The 21,565-nt window shown below is 34.5% G+C and overlaps 1 protein-coding gene across 1 annotated transcript; it reads left to right on the top strand.

Annotated features, from left to right (window-relative positions):
* The first annotated feature begins 9,216 nt into the window (after positions 1 to 9,216).
* Positions 9,217 to 19,052, top strand: LOC110888936. The gene is made up of 18 exons (XM_022136452.1): positions 9,217 to 9,277; positions 9,370 to 9,435; positions 9,541 to 9,657; positions 9,743 to 9,808; positions 9,914 to 10,126; positions 10,239 to 10,439; positions 10,543 to 10,831; positions 12,030 to 12,970; positions 13,067 to 13,668; positions 13,727 to 14,279; positions 14,358 to 16,017; positions 17,154 to 17,232; positions 17,559 to 17,885; positions 17,964 to 18,020; positions 18,279 to 18,407; positions 18,518 to 18,649; positions 18,727 to 18,902; positions 19,040 to 19,052. Exons 1-18 carry the CDS (start codon positions 9,217 to 9,219, stop codon positions 19,050 to 19,052), a joined length of 5,682 nt encoding a protein of 1,893 aa, XP_021992144.1.
* Positions 19,053 to 21,565: the final 2,513 nt, after the last annotated feature.

The following is a 21,565-nucleotide window of genomic DNA, read 5'->3' on the forward strand; positions in this document are numbered from 1 at the left end:
ACAAATTGCCACTAGTATGGTCATCACACGCAGAACTGTCGCGCAGGGCCGCAGCCTTGAGGAATTTCAGCAACGACCGCAGTCCCCCCAGAAGGCCTCCACAGCAACATTATTTTGCTTCTAATGTTGTTGTAATAATACGACTTATCGCCGTCATTTCTTTTATGTGTGGAACTTATTTCATCTATCGTCGCATGTGGATTCTATTTCTCTTATGCTCGCGCACCATCTAAACGTTAGCACTATGTACTATACAATGTATTCTTCCTTTACAACACTCTTAGAACGAGGTACGATAGACGTGCAAGGAACAACTAATCGCGGGTGCACACGGGATTATTTTGGTCAGTGCACGGAGATCGTAGTGAAATTCTAATGGTGACATAACGTTTAAAAGCATGGTCAAGCGTGGTACCTCCAAGGTATACGTAGTAGGGGTAACGCAAGGTGTGCTTTACCATACTACCGAAGTTTCGTGAAGAAAGTGCCATGTGGAGTTGGACGTTATTAGACCTATTATAATATTATGATTATTTTGACACAATACAAATCGATCGCAAGGCGTAACAAAACTAAGTCGCAACACTGCGAGACTTCACGCAATTCTGCGTACGCAACGCAATTGCCACATCGATGGACTTGGGTAAGTTCACCCCGAAGAGCAATTGGAGCAACGCAAGACTGGTCGTAAGTCTATAACGCAACTCGATCGCAGTTTTGCTAGATCTATCTCGCAATCTAAATCACTCGATATATGGCTTGAAATAGTACTCGCATCTTGTGTTTACCTCGCAATCTCTACCGCTGGTTATCAGCCATTGTGTGAACTTCTACCGCCTGGGGTGGATCGCTTATTGTGGATTGCTAGACGAGTATCGAAAACCACTCGTCGCTTTTCGCTTTAACGCAATTCGCACCTATTTCATCAACTCGATACTCTTATCGCATGTCTCCATCACTCATAGATATTCGTGTTATAAGTGTTATGTTAGCGCGCACGACCTCGCTTCACGAGACAAAACCAATAAGGTCGAAACATGGTAATGTTTTAACCATATTGGCAGACTTTCGTTGAAAAAGGCCATGCAGGCAAATATTAGTTAATGGTTGTGGTGTATTCAACTCAATCGAATCGCATATCGCTCGCAATGCAACAATCGTCGCTCATCATTTATTAAGGTCTATTGCTTATCGCTATTCAGATCATCGAATATCGCGTGGGAATCACCACAGTTTGTGTAGTATTTGGGTACATGACATCGCTTCATGAGATAAAACTAATATGGGAAAGGTGGTTTTTACCATATTAGCAACTCTCGCGTCATCCGCCATCGCTTATCAATCGTCGTCTAACCCAGTGTGCCATATCAATGTTTCGTATGATCGAACTACTCGCACTCGCTATCTATGCTTTGTTTGCATACGACCCGCTTCTATTCATGACTCGGTCTAGCATCTTACCGCTTGGACCGAGGGAACGAAATTCTATCTGTGTCTTATCGGCGCGCGTGACACCGCCTCACGAAACAGAGGTAATATGGGCAAAACATGGTGGATACCCCGCTGGTACTTCCTATATATAAGTGTTTAATCATATTAACAAACTTTCGTGGGAAAGTGCCACGTATGGGCTTGATGTAAATTATTTTTCCGTACTGTTAAAGAAAACCAATTTTTATAAAATTTTGATTAAAACCATTGGACAAGTGAAATTTTCTTACGACGTGGAGGAACATCGAATCAGTTCAGCTCTGTGCCCAATGGAAGTTTCATAAGTCCAGTATTTCCTTAAAACTTTTGCAATGACAAAAAGAAATCTTCAAGAAAACGATGGTTCGACAATCGAGTTTCAGCTCGAACCCACTCGATAACAAGGACTTAATCTACCCTCCTCGATAACCGTGAGTGAGGACTTAATCTACCCTCCTCGATAACCGTGAGGTGTCAAAATACAAACAATCAACGCTAACAAGGACTTTCGGGTGAGTACCATGACTCCAGCCATCGTGACGATGACGCCAATACGAGCAAGTAGTGCCCCGATAATCCTTGTGGCACATCACATCGAAGAACGCACTCGAAGGCACGCGTAACTCGGTCATCGCACCGAATATTGGATATATAGATACATATATACGACCCTTTTGTGATTAATTATAATAAATAAATAAATAATAATATAAATATATGAAAATGTGTAACCAAACTATCGCAACGCTTAACGATTGAAACGAAACGCCAAAACTTAAAGCGCCGGAGGCGTTTGATCGAATGGCACTTCGATCGGACAGCCGTCCTGTCGAACAGCCGTCCTGTTCGATCGGACAGCCGTCCTGTCGGACAGTCGTCCTGTTCGATCGGACAGCCGTCCTGTCAGACAGCCGTCCTGTTCGATCGGACAGCCGACCTATCCGACTCACTGCACTACCTCCTCTCCTCTCTTGCCTATAAATACCTCCACTTTCACATCAATAGCCTTGATGTGGAGCTCTCACTCGACCAGCACGCTTTAGGGCTCTTTCCTCTCAATTTCTCGTGATTCTTGTAAGTTTCTACCTCAAATCTTGTACTTCCTTGATCTATATGCATTCACCCACCTTTCTATCTTTCAAATTCCAACTTTTAACCGTGAAATCAACGGATATGAGGTGTTCTAGGATGATGTCATCAGGGAGTTCTTATGAACTTCAAGTGTTGGCCTCATTCCACCAAGAACAACTCAGATCTAAAGGATTTCCACAAGAATCAACAAGATATTCACATCAGATCTACACCTAAACGCGAATAAAAGGATTGAAGGATGATTTTCCAACTTTCTTTCAACTCTTTTACTCTCAAAGTATTCAAAAACGGTGGAATCGGAGGTTAAACCGACCTACTACTCATTCTTAGTGTCGTGTTGGTCAAAGATCTGATTCCTAGCGATGAAACAACCAATTTCGGGTTAAACAAGGGAAAACCGCCAAGAAAGGCGAGTTCTGATGGAACGGGGTGATTCCCGGCTGATAGAACAAGCCGGTTTTGGTGGAATTTCAGTTGTTTAACGCGTCCCAGCAAACGTCTCGACCAAAACCACCGAAAAACTTGCAAAATTGTCGAATACAGCTGGTCAGGCTAGCCTATCGGACAGGACAGGCCAGCCTATCGGACAGGACAGGCCAGCCTATCGGACAGGACAGGCAAGCCTATCGAACAGGCCAGCCTATCGGACAGGCCAGCCGATCGGACGGCCCCTCCGCACGGGCCAACCTTTGATCTAATTACCATCCGTTTTCGTGTATTCCGTTATCATTTGACGCGCTATCCAATACTCATGAAATTAGTCTGAAATCAGGGCATTCTCAGGCATTATCCCGTCAATCCAACCAAATACGCACTGTGAGTATACTTGACCCCTTTTTTTATCGAATTTTGGGTGTAACATACGTTCCTTATAAATCGAACCTATCAAACGAATGATTTAATTAGTAAACTTTTCACTTGCGAATAACTGTTTGCATAGATATACGTGATGCTAGTTGCATGTATGCTAGGACTTATACTCGTGACGTCCCACCACGACTAGTATAGTACTATTGCGCCCGACAGGGTCTAGTTATGCCATCGAAGAATCGAGCATCGAGGACTTAGCTGGTGGTATCAGTTTTGTGAGTATATATGTCGTGTATTACGTTTATGCATGTGGAAATTCGCAGCACTTTTAATCTACTATACTATTACATATCAAACCTGTATACTCGCCAATACTTTTGTATTGACATTATTTTAACGTATGTTGCAGGTTTAGTCGAAGTCTACATCAATCAAGCTAGGAAGTCTAGAAACTCACCAAAAATCTAGGTTGTCGGATTAGAATCGTTCGAGAGGACAAGAAATCTGTGATGACTTATGTGATTGTATTATTTGTTAGTATGGGATAACGAATGTAATACATATTATCACAATTTAGTTGTTATGGATTCTCTTGAGCAATCTGATTCGCCTAGTGCCGCGCCCCAATGATTCCGCCATCGGTTGGAGTGTGACACATGTACCGTCGAGTGGTTGAAGAAGAGAATAATCATGTAAGATCTATTTTTTTATTCAGAAATTTTATTTCGTTTTATATATTTTCTCATACTGAACATGATTACACATTTTCTATCATCAGAAGAAGAAACAGATCTCCTAGGGTTTCTTATCGTACTCGATGAACGCTTTTGTACAAGCTCCTCTTAATCGGTGACTCTGGTATGTTTGCTTTGTTGTATCATGTGATTACGAGTAGATTTATTTTGATATGTTTTATACTTTGTCTTTCTAAAGATTTTTTGTTGGTTTATAGAGTTTGATGATTAGAAGCAACCTCTGTCGGACGGTTGTTGAGGAGATGGAAATGTGAAAGGTGATACCAAGTGTGTTGATAGGTGATACCAGTACAAAAAGTTTAGGACATCAGCAAGGTAACTTAAATTGGTGTGATTTATTTTTTGGTATTTCTAACGTTTTGATTTACTGTTTATTGGTGCATTGATTCATTTGTAATCCTTTGCAGATCTCCCGTCATCTCAATTTGAGCAATTAAACATAGTTTTGTTAATCACTATTGGTATTTTAATTACCAGCAGTGCTTAAAAAGTTTTCCATCAGCTGTTTGACTTAACAATAGTTTTCGTTATTTATTCTAAATTCATCAGTTTTTGTAGGTAAACTAAAGTTTCCTACAATAGGCACAACCCAGCTAAGTTTCCTACAATGACAGTGGTTATAACAAGTTAATATGGCAAATCACTGTTCAATTATCTGCCTAACAAGTGTTGGATATAATGATGGTTCTACATAAAGTTTGATAAACATCATCCACTGTTCAATTATGAAAAACCACTGATCAAGACTAAAGTCCAGACAAGCACTGATCAACTAAATGTGAAACACTCTCCAACAACAGTGGTTCCCCATCAACATTAGTTGTTCTATCTTTGTTTATGTTAACAGTGTTTATTCTATCTTTATTTATTTTAACAGTCCTTATATGTAACAAAATTTATCCTATCACTTCAGTGTTTTGATCTGTACTATTAATTGAACAGTTGTTTCATTTTTATACTAAAAAAATTCCTATACACTTGGATGAATATTAAGCACCTCATCTTGATTGTTTGGGTATAGTATTCTTGAAATTGGTTCAAGCATTTGATTGTTCAAAATATTCCACTACTGGAATACAACCTCTGTTTCTTCAATCTCCCTGTTGACCACTGATTGACCAAACATCATATGTTGGTAATCATGTGGGCTTTAAACCCCTAAAAGGCCACCCTCTGATTCCCACTCTAACTAGTCCAAATGTCGAGTCAAACGTGCTTTCCAAAACTGGTTGGTATCCACTGATCGAAAAAATATCCACTGCTCACTTTTACATTGTTGACATCCAATTACATAAGAGTTCCACCAACATTATTTTCATGATAAAATTTAAAGTTAAGTTAGAAAAAATAAAAAAAAAATCTTGATGACTATTTGTTTCAAATCAGATTAGTAATTAATGCTGATTTCTTGAGCTTTGGACATTTGATTAAGCAAATTTTGAATTTCAAATTGACGGTTATTATATCTTGATTAAAGTTAAAACAAATTTTAAAAAAGTCACTATGGCATTTGCTTTCAAATCAAGTCAGTAGTTACTGATAATATCATTAATTTTGAAATTCAAAATATGCAAAATGGTAATTTAAAATTTTCGTTCTCTCTTTTTTTTCCTAATTTGCATATCATTTCTAATATTTAATTAGTTTAATAAAGCAGCGTATAAATATATACACTACTTACCTTTGAAAATTAAATCTGAAATTTATGACGTCCAACAACAGTGTCAAACTAAAACAGTGGTTCAGCATCAACTTTAGTTATTCTATTGTTTATTTGTTTATGTTAACAGTGTTTATATGTAACAGTGTTTTCCGCATCAATGTTTTAAAGACTGTTAGGTTGTTAGATGTCATCACCTCAGTGTTTTATATGTAAGCATTTTTATCGCATCAGTGTTTATATGTAATAGTGTTTAGGACTATTGTTTATATGTAACACTATTTATCACATTTGATTGTTCATGTATTCCACTGCTGAAATACAACCTCTGTTTCTTCAATCTCCATGTTGACCACTGACTGACCGAACATCAGGGTTTCGAAAAATGCTTGGTATCCACTGATTCGAAAAAATAGCCACTGTTCACTTTTACATTGTTGACATTCACTGATATTGACCATCAGCGGTTTCCCTAAAAAATAGTCAGTACTCACATTTTTATTATTGATGTTGTTAATTTGTGATACATTGAAATTATCAAATGAAAACTAGAATTACAATCAAATTACCATTTTACCTAATCTTTACATTCCAATTACATAAGAGTTCCACCAACATTATTTTTATGATTAAATTTAAAGTTAAATTAAAAAATAAAAAAAAAATCTTGATCACTATTTGTTTCAAATCAAATCAGTAATTAGTGCTGATTTCTTGAGCTTTGGACATTTGATTACGCAAATTTCGAATTTCAAATTGACGGTTATTATATCTTGATTAAAGTTAAAATAAAATTTAAAAAAGTCATTATGGCATTTGCTTTCAAATCAAGTCAGTAGTTACTGACAATATCAGTAATTTTGAAATTCAAAATATTCAAAATGGTAATTTCAAATTTTCGTTCTCTCTTTTTTTTTTCCCCTAATTTGCATATCATTTCTAATATTTAATTACTTTAATAAAGCAGCATGTAAGAATATACACTACTTTTCCCTTTGAAATTACATCTGAAATTTATGACGTCCAACAACAGTGTAAAACTACAACAGTGGTTCAACATCAACTTTAGTTATTCTATGTTTGTTTATGTTAACAGTGTTTATATGTAACAGTTGTTTCCCCATGAATGTTTTATATACTGTTAGGTTGTTAGTTGTCATCATTTTATATGTAACCATTTTTATGGCATCAGTGTTTATATGTAAAAGTGTTTAGGAACAGTTGTTTTTATCACATCACTTCAGTGGTTTCATCTGTACTAATAATTGAACAGTTGTTTCATCTTTATTTTAATAAAATAAAATTTCTAAACATTTGGATGTTAACAGTGTTAAGTGTTTATATTTAGTTAAGCAAAATGTGAATTTCAAATAAAATTCCTATACACTTGGATGTTAATGACTATTTGTTGCAAACCAAATCAGTAATTAATGCTAATTTCTTGAGCTTTGCACATTTGAGTTAAGCAAAATGTGAATTTCAAATTGACGGATATTATTTTTTAATTAAATTTAAAATAAAATATAGAAAAGAAATTATGACAATTGCTTTGAAATCAAGTCAATAATTCTGAAATTCTAAATATACAAAATGGTAATTTATAATTGACGTTCTTTCTCTTTTTTTGCCTACTTTGCATATCATTTCTAATATTTTATTACTTTAATAAACCAGCATATAAAGATATACTCTCCTTACATTTGAAACTACATTTGCCACTGCATTCAGTTAAATTTTTATTGGATAATCGGTAAGCTTGAATTCCAACCTTGATATTTTTTTTAAGACATCCATGCTTATTGTATTATCATATTACGTTTAACAATACTTATATTTTGCATATTCTTTTTTTTATGTACAGTCTTAAAATGGAGGTTGATATGAATTGGATGGTTGATATGAAGTATTATATTGAACCGAGCGTGTGTTACGACAATTAGTGCAATAATTACCCCTATAATCATCCTCATCATAGGTGTAGTTGTAACCTCTTGAGTATTGATCCATAAGAATCACTCAACAGACCACAACCGAGTCTCGGGACCAGAAAACAAAAAAATAAAATGGAGACAGAAGCTGGACACGGCCCCGTGTCTGGTGAACACGGCCCCGTGTTCAGACTCTGTATCTGGGTATCTAACTAAAAATATGCAGCACGGGGGCGTGTTCAGCGAGCACTGTAAATGCAAACTAAACTAGAATGCAGAAAAATGTGCGCGCGTTTTGAAAAGGTTTTGAAAAACTGATTAGGCCGTCGATTTTAAGCTTTCTTAAAATCCTTGTGTCCCCGGCAACGGCGCCAAAAACTTGATGTGTGTTGGTGTGTATATAATTTAGATATATAATTAAGCCCTTTTTACACCTTTAGCCAAGTTTTAAATTTATAAAACACGATATTCACTAACACTAAACACACATATGGGCAAATGCACCCATCGTGGACGTAGTATAGTGTTGGTAAGATACCGAGGTCGTCCAAGGACACAAGAGCTTTTAATACCGGTTTATCCTCAACGTCTAATCAAATCAAAAAGTGAGAAAAATGTTTTTAAACTAAGAAAATAAAAATTAACTAAATGCTGAAAAATAAAATTAAATAAAAACAGATAGACAAGATGAATCACTTGGATCCGACTCGTGTATTAGTATAACCTTTGATTATTTTCGCACTTTTGCACTTGTTTAAGAGATTATCTTAGTTATTGTAGTAGGCCCCTCTTTTGAAGGCGACGTTACCCTCAACCCAGTAGTTTGAGTCAGCAAGGATACAATCCTAAAGGGCTGGATTATTGGAAGATAATGAATTAAGTTATTAATGCAAATTATGGTAGGCCCCGCTTTTGGCGGTGACGTTACCCTCGGCTAAGTAGTCTGAGTCAGCATGGATACAGTCCTAAATAGCCGGGTTATAGTATTAATAGTAGTTAACTTATGAGGGGGTCAAAGAGTTTGGATCCCCGCCATCCAATACCTATGGGCATTGAAGGAAATCCTACTAAATTTGACCCATGTCCCAAGCAGGACCTCTAAACGCTGAACAAGGGCAAGACCCTTACCAAACCGTTCCCTTAACCCCCGACCAGGTAGCCAACATACCTCCATATAGACCGTGGAGATATGAATGGTGAACATCCGATTTACATTCCACAAAGATTACAAAATTTGTTGTTAAGTTTTTTATCAATGTAATAGATTATTTGGAATAATTAATTCAATAATGTGAAACAATTTTATTTTGCTTTTCATGAAATGATTTTTAATTACAAAATGATAAAATGCAATTAAAATTTATTGAGGTTATGTTTAATCCCTAGGTATTACATATTGTAATTCAAAATTTAAAAACCACTGTTTTCTTCTATTTTTTTAATGTTCCTGATCTTATACTCTTTCTTCTTTTGAAAGCATCTCCTTCTTTCAGACTTAACAATGTCAAATAATTCACTTTCATCTTCTACAGCAGTTAATTCATCTCAACGAAATTTACATAGTAAGTGAAATTATAAGTTCTTAACTCATCATTTCCCAAATCAAAATCAACTTTTAGATTCAAATCATAATTCTACTTGGTTTTTTTTGTAGATCCTCTTATGAGAACTCCTGGTTCAGATATCTCTAACAGATCTCCTCTTTCAGATATCACAAATGGTAATTGTTCTTGAATTTGATTATAAGTATTCTTTTTTCCGTTTTATGTTTCTAAGTGGACTGATTCTTGTGTTTTGTACATATTATACTTTCTCTGTTATTTAGTTACTTCACTGAATGAAAGGCGTAAGCTTCGAAAATTAATACTTGATAATAAGAAATTAAAGAATGCGTGGTCATCATCAGCTGCTAATTCATCTCCACGAAATTTACGTAGTAAGAGTAATTATAACTTCTTAACTCATCATTTCGCAAATCAAAATCAGTTTTCAGATTGAAATCATAATTCTATTTGGTTTTTTTATAGGTCCTCTTACGAGAACTCCTGTTTCAGATATCTCTAACAGATTTCCTCTTTCAGATATCACAAATTGTAATACCTCTTGAATTTGATTATGAGTATACTTTTTTCCGTTTTAGGTTTCTAAGGGGACTGATTGTTGTTTTTCGTACATATTATACTTTCTTTGTTATTTAGTTACTCCACCGAATGAAAGGCGTAAGCTTCAAAAATTAACACTTGATAATAAGAAATTGTTAAATGCATCGTCACCATCAACGAATGTTCATAACATCTTTTCTGACAATGCAAATATGGTTGAATGTTCTGATTCTACGGATCAACATATGTACTCCATTGCGTGTCCAGCAGTTAGAAATGCTACTGGTTCTTTAATTTCAACTACACCAGGTTTGTATTTTGTTTCTTTATTATTTGTTTTGATAAACACATTACTAAACCACATACCGGTCTTAACATCAATGTTTTAATATTGGATGTTCATATAATGGCATTAACATAGGTACACCAGCAGATAGCAACCGTCGATATTCCATTACTTCTAGCATTATTAGCAGTAACAATCAGTCGATATTGGGTAGTAACTCTACGCTTACACGGCTGTCTTCTGGTAAACATAACCTTGAGCGCAAGAAGCGTGATAATGCTCCTGTACCTATGCTCTCTTTGAATTCCGATCAAGAAAATGTGTTCTTTTGCACTGGTGAAGATCCTTAAGGGATATCTAAAGGTTTTAATCTATTTTATTGTTTTAGGACATTTGTTGTGTTCTACCTGTAATATAACTCTCAATCATTTGTTAACAGATTATTTGGATCATGGTGACCAAGTGCTTACATGTCAGCTTTGTAGTGCAAAGTTATGGGCATCGGAAGGTGGAAAAGGTCGTTTAACTTTAAATAAGCTATGTTATGGTATGTGTTGTGGGTATGGTAAAGTTCAGCTACCGCCTTTAAAGGATGCACATCCGTCTTATCAAAATTTGTTTTCTTCCTCAAATCCAAAAAGCAAGTTCTTCCTAAAGAATATAAGACGATACAACTCTATGTTCTCTTTTACATCTATGGGTGGAAAGCTTGATACAACTCCTGTTAAGTGAAACAGCTGATGAAAAACTTGTAAGCACTGCTAGTAATTAAAACACAAATGGTACTTAACAATTGATAGTGAAGTACTAATGGTTAACAACTGCTGTTGTAGCAATCTCTGGATAGAGAATCAGTGATTAAGGATTAAGTGATAGTACTTAACAACTGATATTGAACTAAAAATGGTTAAATTTCTAGATGTTCTTTAATAGAATAAAAATGGAACTTAGAAATCACTCGTACCTGAATAATGCCTGTCTGTTTGTTATTTCATTTTCAGTATCATGTATGTATAGCTGACAAAATTTAGCTTCATTTCCAGCTGGAGGTTTGAGACTCCCCATGCAATGATAGTTTTGGCCACTGATACGATATATAAATGGAGCATTGCCCCATCCACTGTTGGATACAATTACATTTGTACACAAAGTCTAATTAACCCCATCCACTGTTGGATACAATTACATTTATACACAAAGTCTAGTTGTTTGCTTTATTCATTTTAAATTTATATTACAATTCATCAGTGTTTTAATCACTAGCAATGCTTAAAAGTTCACTATCAGTTGTTAAGTACCATCAGTGTTTTAATCACTAGCAGTGCTTAAAAGTTTTTTTCATCAGCTGTTTGACTTAACAGTAGTTTGCGTTATTAATTCTAAATTCATCAGCTGTTGTAGGTAAACTGAAGTTTCCTACAATAAGCTCTGCCCAGCTAAGTTTCCTAGAATGACATTGGTTATAACAATTTAATAAGGCAAAACACTGTTGGATACAATTACATTTGTACACAAAGTCTAATTAACCCCATCCAATGTTCAAGACCAAACCACTGATGCCTACCAAACACTGTTTAAGCCCAAATCTCTGAAATGTTACTTTTTCTCAACCTATTCTAAAAGTTTTGAGCTGGTATCAACAGTTGTTTACAACTGTTCTTCCTTAAAACTTAATTATTAATCACTGATTCTCTATCCACTGCTTATTACAATAGCAGTTGTTAACCTTATGTAGTTCACTATCAGTTGTTAAGTATCATCAGTATTTTAATTACTATCAGTGCTTACAAGTTTTACATCAGCTGTTTGACTTAGTACTAATATGTTTTTCCTTAACACTTAATTACTAATAACTGATTCTCTATCCACTGCTTATTACAATAGTTATGTTATGTTAACGTTTTGTTGTTTTTTTTCTTTTAACAGCAAAAGAACCAAACCTTCATCGCCTGCTGATAAAGAACTTGATGTTGAAATGACAAAGTATTTGAGGGATTTATTAGATTCACAAAATATGTTGGTTAAGACATATAGGATGGTCAGAAACCATTTTCACCAATCTCCAGATGCCAACCTTAGTCTTCGACCAATTTATAGAAGAGAAAAAGACGGCATGACATATAACTTACCCACCACATCTGAAGTTGCTGCTTTGGTTGTCGGAGACATAGATAAAGCTATAGACCATCGTGATATTGTTGTCCAGACGCAGTCGGGAATGCTGCAGCGTATTAGCGAATTACACCCATCGTATCTTGCTCTTCAATATCCGTTACTTTTTCCATATGGTGATGATGGTTATAGAGTTGATATTCCTCATAGAGATTTTATGTCCACACAAAAGAAAATAAAACCAAAGTGCACAATGAGAGAATTTTTTTCATATAGGATCCAAGATAGAACTTATGGCTTTTCCTTAATTTTAAATGGGCGAAGGTTGTTACAACAGTTTTTGGTTGATGCGTACACAATGATTGAGAGCGAAAGATTAAATTACATTCGTAGGCAACAAGCGAACCTTTGCTCTGAAAGATTTGAGAATCTTCAAAAGTATAAATCTAAAGGTAAGGAAGTTTTAACAGATATTGGAAAGCCTGTTATACTTCCTTCTTCATTTACTGGTGGTGCAAGATACATGCAACAAAATTACCTCAATGCAATGGCATTATGTAAGTGGTATGGGTACCCTGATTTCTTCATAACTATAACATGTAATCCTAAGTGGCCTGAAGTAAAAAGATTTCTAAAAGATTCAACCATCAAAGCCGAAGACATGCCTGACATATTATGTCGATTGTTTAAAAGGAAGCTTGACTCCTTAATCAAAGATTTTAAGGATTCCAAGTATTTTGGTGAGATTAGCGCTGGTATGTTATTTTGTTTTCACAGCTTATCCTCTGATGTATATTTTTTAATCAAGGTTATTAACTGATAAATTTATTTATTGTTCCTTTTTTATTTAGTTGTTTATACAGTAGAATTTCAAAAACGTGGTCTTCCTCATGCACATATATGCTTATTCATGAAGGTCGATCACAAACTTCCAACCATTGATCATATAGATCCATTTATTTCTGCTGAGATTCCCGATAAAGAAGAAGATCCTAAACTTTATTCTCTTGTGACTGATTATATGATTCATGGTGGGAATGCTAATTTGAATTTTCCTTGCATGGTTGATAAAAGATGTTCAAAAAACTTTCCGAAGAAATTCACACCACATACAACTATTGATTCAAATGGTTTTCCTGTATACAGAAGAAGAGATTTAGGTCATACAGTTATAAAATCTGGTGTTAGATTAGACAATAGAAATGTTGTTCCTTATAACAAAAGGATTTTGAAAAGATATCAAGCACACATTAATGTTGAATGGTGTAATCAAGCCGGTTCAGTGAAATATTTGTTCAAGTACATCAACAAAGGTCCTGATATGGCTACTGTGGTAGTTGCTGGTGATACAAGTTCAACCATCAAAGAAAAGCCAAAAGATGAGATCAAGGAGTATTATGATTGTAGATATATTTCAGCTTGTGAGGCATCCTGGAGAATATTCTCTAATGAGGTTCACTATAGGTATCCTGCTGTTATGAGGCTTCCCTTTTCATTTGCCCGGCCAACAGAATGTTGTGTATGGTGCTGATGACGATATTGATAATGTTTTAAGCAAGCCTTCTGTTGCTTCTTCAATATTTATGCAATGGATGAAGTTGAACGAGACAAATGAATATGCTAGAAAGCTGACTTATGTTGAGTTTCCTTCCAAATTTGTTTGGATACTTAAAGATAGATGTTGGCAGGTACGTAAGTTGTACCAGTGTGTTGGCCGGATTCATTCTGTATCTCCTGCTTTGGGCGAACCTTATTTTTTGAGCATACTACTGAATAAAGTTAAAGGACCTAGATCATTTGAGGAGATACGTACAGTTAACGGTCAATTATTCCCGACTTTTAGAGATGCTTGCTATGCAATGGGACTTTTAGATGATGACAATGAATACGTTGAGGCCATTAAAGAAGCAAGTTTTGAAGGACATGTTGGGTATCTTCGAGCGTTATTTGCTACCCTGCTTTTGTCAAATACTCTATCTCGACCAGAATTTGTTTGGGAGAATACGTGGAAATACTTAGCTGATGATATTGTTTATAGACATCAAAAAGAAACAAATATTTCAGGTTCTGATCTATTTTTTTTTATTTCACATACTACATTTTGATTTTTTATTTAATAATCTTATTTTTTTTATTTGCTAGGTTTAGTGCTTCCTGAACATCAGATTAAGAACCTTACTTTGTTGAAAATTGAAAACTATTTAATTTCCAATGGTTCATCATTACGAAGGTTTGCCACTATGCCGTACCCTGATGGTGATTCCTTACGTGATGCTTCTAATCATCTGATCAATGAAGAGCTATCACATGACCTAGATGAAGTACAAGCTGAGTTTAACAGGTTGCATCAATCTCTTACAGATGAACAACGAGCGGTTTTTGATGAAATAATGGAAGCAGTTGTAGGGCGTAAAGGAGGCCTTCTTTTGTCTATGGTTATGGTGGAACTGGAAAAACCTTTTTTATGGAAGACTTTGGCTTCAGCTGTTCGATGCAGAAATGGAATAGTTTTAAATGTGGCTTCAAGTGGTATTGCGTCGTTATTACTTTCCCGTGGAAGGACAGCTCATTCTCGGTTCCATATTCCCATTAATCTAACAGAAGATTCAATGTGCAATATTAAGCCAAATAGTGATATTGCGAGATTATTAAAGGAAACCCAATTAATAATATGGGATGAAGCACCGATGGTACACAAACATGCGTTTGAAGCTTTAGATAGGACCATGACCGACGTATTTTCGGAAGGTAGGAGTATTCGTTCGGATATTCCTTTTGGTGGTAAAGTTATTGTATTAGGTGGTGACTTTAGACAAATACTACCTGTTATTCCTAATGGTACAAGACAAGAAATTGTTAGTGCGTCTTTAAGCTCTTCATACATATGGGCAAAATGCAGACTCTTACGACTGACTAAAAACATGCGTCTAACTATTGGAGTTGAAAGTTCGAATATGAAGTCTATCAGAGAATTTGCAAAATGGCTTATTGATATTGGTGAAGGAAACGTTGGAGATGATAATGATGGTGACGCCATTATAGAGATACCAGATGATTTACTTATCACCGATATTTGTGACCCAATACAAAGTTTAATTGACTTTGTATATCCTTCAATTATTCAACAATTTAGGATTGCTGGATTTTTTTCTGAGCGAGCAATTCTAGCACCCAAAAATGAGGTAGTTCATGAAATTAATGATCGATTGCTTTCGTTATTTCCTGATGATGCGAAAGAGTGTCTGAGTTCTGATAGTATATGTCAAACTGAACAAATTCTTGATTCTTTTCAACAAAGCTTATACTCAACAGAAAAATTGAATGCTCTTAAGATTTCTGGCTTGCCTAATCACAGATTAGTTCTTAAAGTTGGTGTTCCTGTGATGCTTCTTCGAAACATTGATCAACAGAAAGGGTTATGCAACGGTACAAGGCTTCAAATTACTTTTCTTGGTAAACGAGTTATAGAAGCTGAAGTAATATCTGGTGGGAACATTGGCACGAGAGTTTTTATTCCAAGGATTAATATGATTCCGTCTGACAAAAAAATACCTTTTCAATTTCAACGAAGACAATTTCCGTTATCAGTTTGTTTTGCTATGACAATTAACAAGAGTCAAGGACAATCGTTATCAAAGGTTGGTCTTTATTTGAAAGATCCTGTCTTCACTCATGGTCAGTTGTATGTTGCATTATCAAAGGTCAAGACTAGAGAAGGCGTTAAAATACTAATATTCGACGCTGATGGAAAACCAACAAATAAGACTTCTAATGTTGTTTACAAAGAAGTTTTTACTAGCTTGTAATCATTTTGAGGAATGTTAAAACGCTGTTCGATCAAAGTCAAACTACTTATGTTGAAAGCTAATTATAATAGATAAAACACTGTTTGACCAATGTTAAAACGTTGTTTGAGCAAAGCCTGTTTGACCAAAGTCAAACTACTTTTGTTAAAAGCTACTCGATAAAACACTGTTTGACCAAAGCCTGTTTGACTAAAGTCAAACTACTTATGTTAAAAGGTACATATAATAGATAAAACTAGATTTTCCCTCGGCATTGCTTCTTGAGGTCATGAAACTTACTTATGTTAAAACTTAATTATTATTAATACATGATTCAAAGCTTTCAAATTATATGTTATGTTAATGGTTTTGCTATACGAAAAATTATTTTTCTTTGTTAATTTGAATACCAAATTAATTCAACTACTCATGTACTTTACTCTTGTATCTCAATTTAAATGTAAATAACAAATTCAATAAGGGGTGTATGTGTAAATATTTTTCATCAGTTGAAAATATGGGAAGAGAAAAACACAACCGTCACTATTTCTTCATCATCATTACACATCAAACATCTATCATCTCTTCTTTCAAAAATCTCTTCTCCCCAGTCATTTTCTAGGGTTTCAATTTGGTTTTCCTCCGTCTTCTACACTTCAATCACCTGAGGTTTTATTATTTCTTCTTCAGCAACTGGTATGTACATTCCAATTGTAATGAACTTTATATTGTTTAATTTATCTTAATTTAAATCCTATCTTGCTACTAATACGATTTTAAATGTTTATTGCTAGACATTCAAGAAGGGTTTACTTATGTGTTTGAATCATTTGTTGAGAACATGTTAAAATAATTCTTATTTGCAGAATAGTTTTAACTCGTGCTCTGTTTCTATGATTAATTTCACTATATACTTTGTTAATACAAAAAGTTAATGTTCATTTTCGAAGCCAGCTTTTTAATTACAGTCTTTTAACATCTTTACTGATTCAGGTTTTATGATGTATACTACATTTGTTAAGTTTCTTCATAACCCAGAATCTTTGAAACTGGTATGACATGTTTTTACATACATAATTTATTTTTATTGAGATATTTATTTAACAGTTCTTATGGTTTATATTTTCTTACACTATTTAAAAATTATATACAGGATGTACCTATATTCTTTGCTAATCAAAATTGGGGAGATTGTTGGCAAAAAAGTAGGTTGCAAATATTTCATGAGTCTGGTAAAAAAATGGGTTGTTAGGGTCAGAACAGAAAATTCAACGCCGCTAATAACTGACGGTTGGGACATTGTTGTTAAAGATCTCAATTGCCGAGGGATACTTTGTTGGTTTTCAAACCATTAGGTGATTTTGGACTTGAACTTTCCTGTTATGTTAATGGCATGTGTGGGGAATCTTATTTCACCTTTAATCGTTATGCAAGATTTGGTTTTACGGCATGAGTATTGATCTTAACTTCAATTCTTTTGCATCTTTAACGTGTTAACACTTATTCTCATAAGATACATACTTCACGTTTAGTATTCATTAGTTTTAATTTTATGCAGGTAACTGAAGACTGCTTCATTGAACAATTTTACGTAAACAGCCCACCAAGTGGGAAATTTCAAATCTGTTATAAGGGTTCCTACTGGAATGTTGAGGTGTTTAAAATTGATACGCACTTTGTATTTTCTAGAGGATGGCCGGAAATGTGCAATGATGTTGGGATACTTGAGGATGATTTGCTTGTGTTTAGCAGGATTGATGATTTTGTTTTTGAAGTAGTAGTTTATAGAGATGAGATTGAGATTTGCTTTTTACAGAAACCTAAATCTGATGATGATAGTGTAGTTGAGATATCGAAGGCTGATTATGTTGATAATGCATTCAAGGTACATAAGTATTTAGCATTAGCAAGAAAAGTTTTAATTTTTTAGCATTATATTAATTATTTCATTAATGTTGACCAGGACATCTATGAGGATGAAGAAGTTGTTTCTGTAGGTGAAGGTACAACCGTTACTCAGGTACTTGCTAAATTATTAAAATTATTTATTTTTAATTTAACACATATAAGAATTTAATGTTTTTACAACTATTAGTAATGTTGTTTACTGATGTTATATTTATTCAATAATGTATTATTTACAAGAACTTACCAACCAATGCTGAATGCACGTCCAAGAGACGCATGTCTTCACGAATGAAGAAAACCCAAGATGTAAGTTTACCATCTTAAAGATTGTTATATTACTATTGTTATTAAAGTTACTCTATGACAACAGGTTAAGAAGAAAGGTAAAGTTATTTCTGAGAGAAAGGAGGTCGTCAAGAATAAGACTAAGGGAAATGCTGCCTTACCTGTCGACACAAGTGATCATACTGGATGTTCTTCGTCTGTTCATAAAGTTAAGGTATATACTTGCCAGTTAATTAGTATATGTTATATAAACTGTTTTTTTTTTTTTGTGCATATATTGATCATTCATTTAATTCACATGTATATGTTTACTTTTTCATCAAGGGGAAGAGAGTTGCCAACGTTCAGAAAAAGCTTAACCGTAGAAATAAGATTGCAAAGATTGCAAAAAAACATTATCGACATTCTCTTGACCCTGAGTTCTTTCATTTTGATCGCAAAGGAGAGTATAGGCTGGTATACCATTTTTTATAATAAACTAATGATTTACGTTTATTTGTCTGACTATTTTTTTTTCCACACAATACATGTAGCGTCTTCCTGCTGAAGTTGCGAGACGAGCAGGTCTTTCTCTTGATCTTCATCCTTTGAAAGTTCAAAACGTGGTTGGAGTTGTGGAGGTTTATGATGTTAAGTTGGAGTTAAATGAATTGAAGCCACGTTATGCGTTGGACGGTTGGCGAAAGTTTATGACTGACAATAACTTGAGGTTTGGTGATATGTTGCATTTCACATACGTGTCTTCGCAACAGAAAGTATTAAATCAAGTTACACCAGTTTAACAAACACATTTTAAGTCTGTTCTGTTAGCATATACTAATTATGAACTTTTTGATGGTGATGTAGGTTTTTTTCTTAAATTATTAACTTGATGATTTGTTGCTATGTATGGCTAAGATGATAAAACACTGTTATTAGCACTTTATGTTTTAAATTTGGCCAATTAGATTATGTGTTAAATTATAGTCCTTTAAGTCATTGTTCCATTTTCTTAAATTCTATCTAATTTTTTTAAAGAACTTCAATAACAAATAGTGGTTTCAACATCTGTTTTCCTTTTGGTCAATAGTTAATGGAAACCCATGTTAGGTTCAACAGTGTTTTGAAGAGGAAAACTGTGTTAGAAGACAGTAGATCTTAACAAGTTAAAGATCTGTTAAGGCTTAAACAGATGTTTGGCATTTAACAAATGTTTTGCCTTTTATATCAGATGTTTGGAATTAAACAGTTGTTTGACCTTAAACACATGTTTGACCTTAAACAGATGTTTTGCCTTAAAAACAGATGTTCTTCTTCTATATCAGATATTTAAACTTAAACAGATGTTTGAACTTAAACAGATGTTTGGCCATAAACAGATGTTTGGCCTTAAACCAAACATCTGTTTAAGCTCCACATCTGTTTAACTATTTGTCAATATGTTATTGACTTTTGGTTAACATCTGTTTCAAATTTGGTCAACACCTTATTTTGTAAAAGAGGTACAAAAACAAAGATTTTTTTCAAAATTCCAAATCACCCTATCATGTAAGTGCATTGATGTAAAAGTGGAAATGATATTATTCATATGGTCCTGTTGTGCTTTTGTTTGTCCTCTAATATGAGTTCATGATCTAATCCGGTGATTTGAATACATTGATGTTGAATCGAATGAGATGGTTGATGTAATGTGGTCGTATTACAAACAAATAGTAATTAATTAATCTAAATAACTTTCCCGAGCCCGGGAAGCAATCCCGGGTAAAAACCTAGTTATTGTGTGATATATGAGTATAAAAGAGAAGTGTGAGGTTCATTGGGGAAGATTAAAACAGTGGGGAACCGACTCAAACGAACTCAGATTGGACTCATTCCAGTGGCGTTGGAACCAGCTCGTCGAACCCTAACTAGGATCTCTTAACCCTAAACCCTAAATCATAACCCCTAAACCCTAAATATATTAGGGTTTGGCTTTTAGGGTTTAGCTTTAGGGTTTAGGGTTCAGCTTTAGGGCTTAACTTTAGGGTTTAGGGTTTAGCTTTAGGGTTTAGCCTTCAGGGTTTAGCTTTTAGGGTTTATAGTTTAGATTTTACGGTTTAGCTTAGGTTTTAGCCTTATTTTTTAGCTTTAGGGTTTAGAGTTTAGGTGTTAGGGTTAAGAGATCCTAGTTAGGGTTCGACGAGCCGGTTCCAATGCCGCTGGAATGAGTCCAATCCAAGTTCGTTTGAGTTGGTTCTCTGCTGGTCCCCACTTTTTTAGTGTTCCCCAATGAACCTTCCCCTAAAAGACAAATATCCAAATATGATACATGTATCAGATTTATTTTGGATATCCGAGTATGAAAGGCTGGTACTCTGAATCTAATATTCGTATCATTATGAGTAGATGAAAATACTTTTTAAAACACGCATACAATAGAATCTGATTCACGTATCATTTATTTTCTGGTATGTTTTCATGTACTATCAGACGTAACAACTTATACACGTGTATAAGTACAAACCTCATGTATGCTTATGTGTTCTCTATTCTTTGTAATTATATTCGCCATTTTATACCATTACAAACAAGGTTTTCAAGATCGAGATCTTATAGTAAAACATTGTGTTTTTTTTTTTTCTATTCTCAAGATTAGGATTAGATGAGTCTACTTTAATTTCATAATTCATTGTTTCATACTTATAATTCAAGTTAATAAATATAAATAATACTTATCTGCAATCAGTGACGACGTTATGAAATATACCTAACGAATATAAATAAATGCATATGAAAAGACTAACACCAATCTAACACATATCATAAAGTACAATTGACTACATATGAAGTGTAGTCACCACTCATTCCGTATCTAACAATGACCCCTCCTCATGCAAAAGTCACACAAGCCACCTTCACATTCTTTTGGTCCACATTTTTATTATTGGCTAAGAATTATTACAATAAAAGTATGGCTTAAATTTAAGAACATAACAAAACAAAAGGCAAAACACACAAGGTATACCGTTGTGGTAGCATATAACACGTGAGATATACGTCGTTTAAGAAGGTTATCATGTGATGAACGCCGGAGCATCAATACACACAATAAACGTATATAAAAGAAACTTGTGAGAAGACCAAAACGGACTCTTTCTAATCGAAAGGGGATGGATAATTTGTCAATTTCCTTGCGGTTTGTCACGGTCCACGCCTTGAATTAGAGTTCTCTTTTACATCAAACCGTAAAGTTACTTTTATAACTCTTGACATAAAGCACCCAAAACACCAACTTATTTATAATTTCTTTAATAAGATTACCAAATATCACGTGACTTTCAAACAGTTTATAATCATTTTGGATACTTTGAATAAAGACCAAGTAAAAGAAACTAAAAATGGAAAAGTACCTAA

The sequence above is a fragment of the Helianthus annuus genome, chromosome 1 (assembly GCF_002127325.2).
Source record: "Helianthus annuus cultivar XRQ/B chromosome 1, HanXRQr2.0-SUNRISE, whole genome shotgun sequence".
Lineage (NCBI taxonomy): Eukaryota > Viridiplantae > Streptophyta > Magnoliopsida > Asterales > Asteraceae > Helianthus > Helianthus annuus.

Excerpts from the sequence above, each read along its gene's own strand:
- LOC110888936 (XM_022136452.1), top strand. The coding sequence starts at position 9,217 with ATGTCAAATAATTCACTTTCATCTTCTACAGCAGTTAATTCATCTCAA. Across the intron at positions 10,440-10,542 it reads AAATGTGTTCTTTTGCACTG|ATTATTTGGATCATGGTGAC; the intron begins GTGAAGATCCTT and ends ATTTGTTAACAG. Across the intron at positions 14,280-14,357 it reads AAAAGAAACAAATATTTCAG|GTTTAGTGCTTCCTGAACAT; the intron begins GTTCTGATCTAT and ends TTTATTTGCTAG.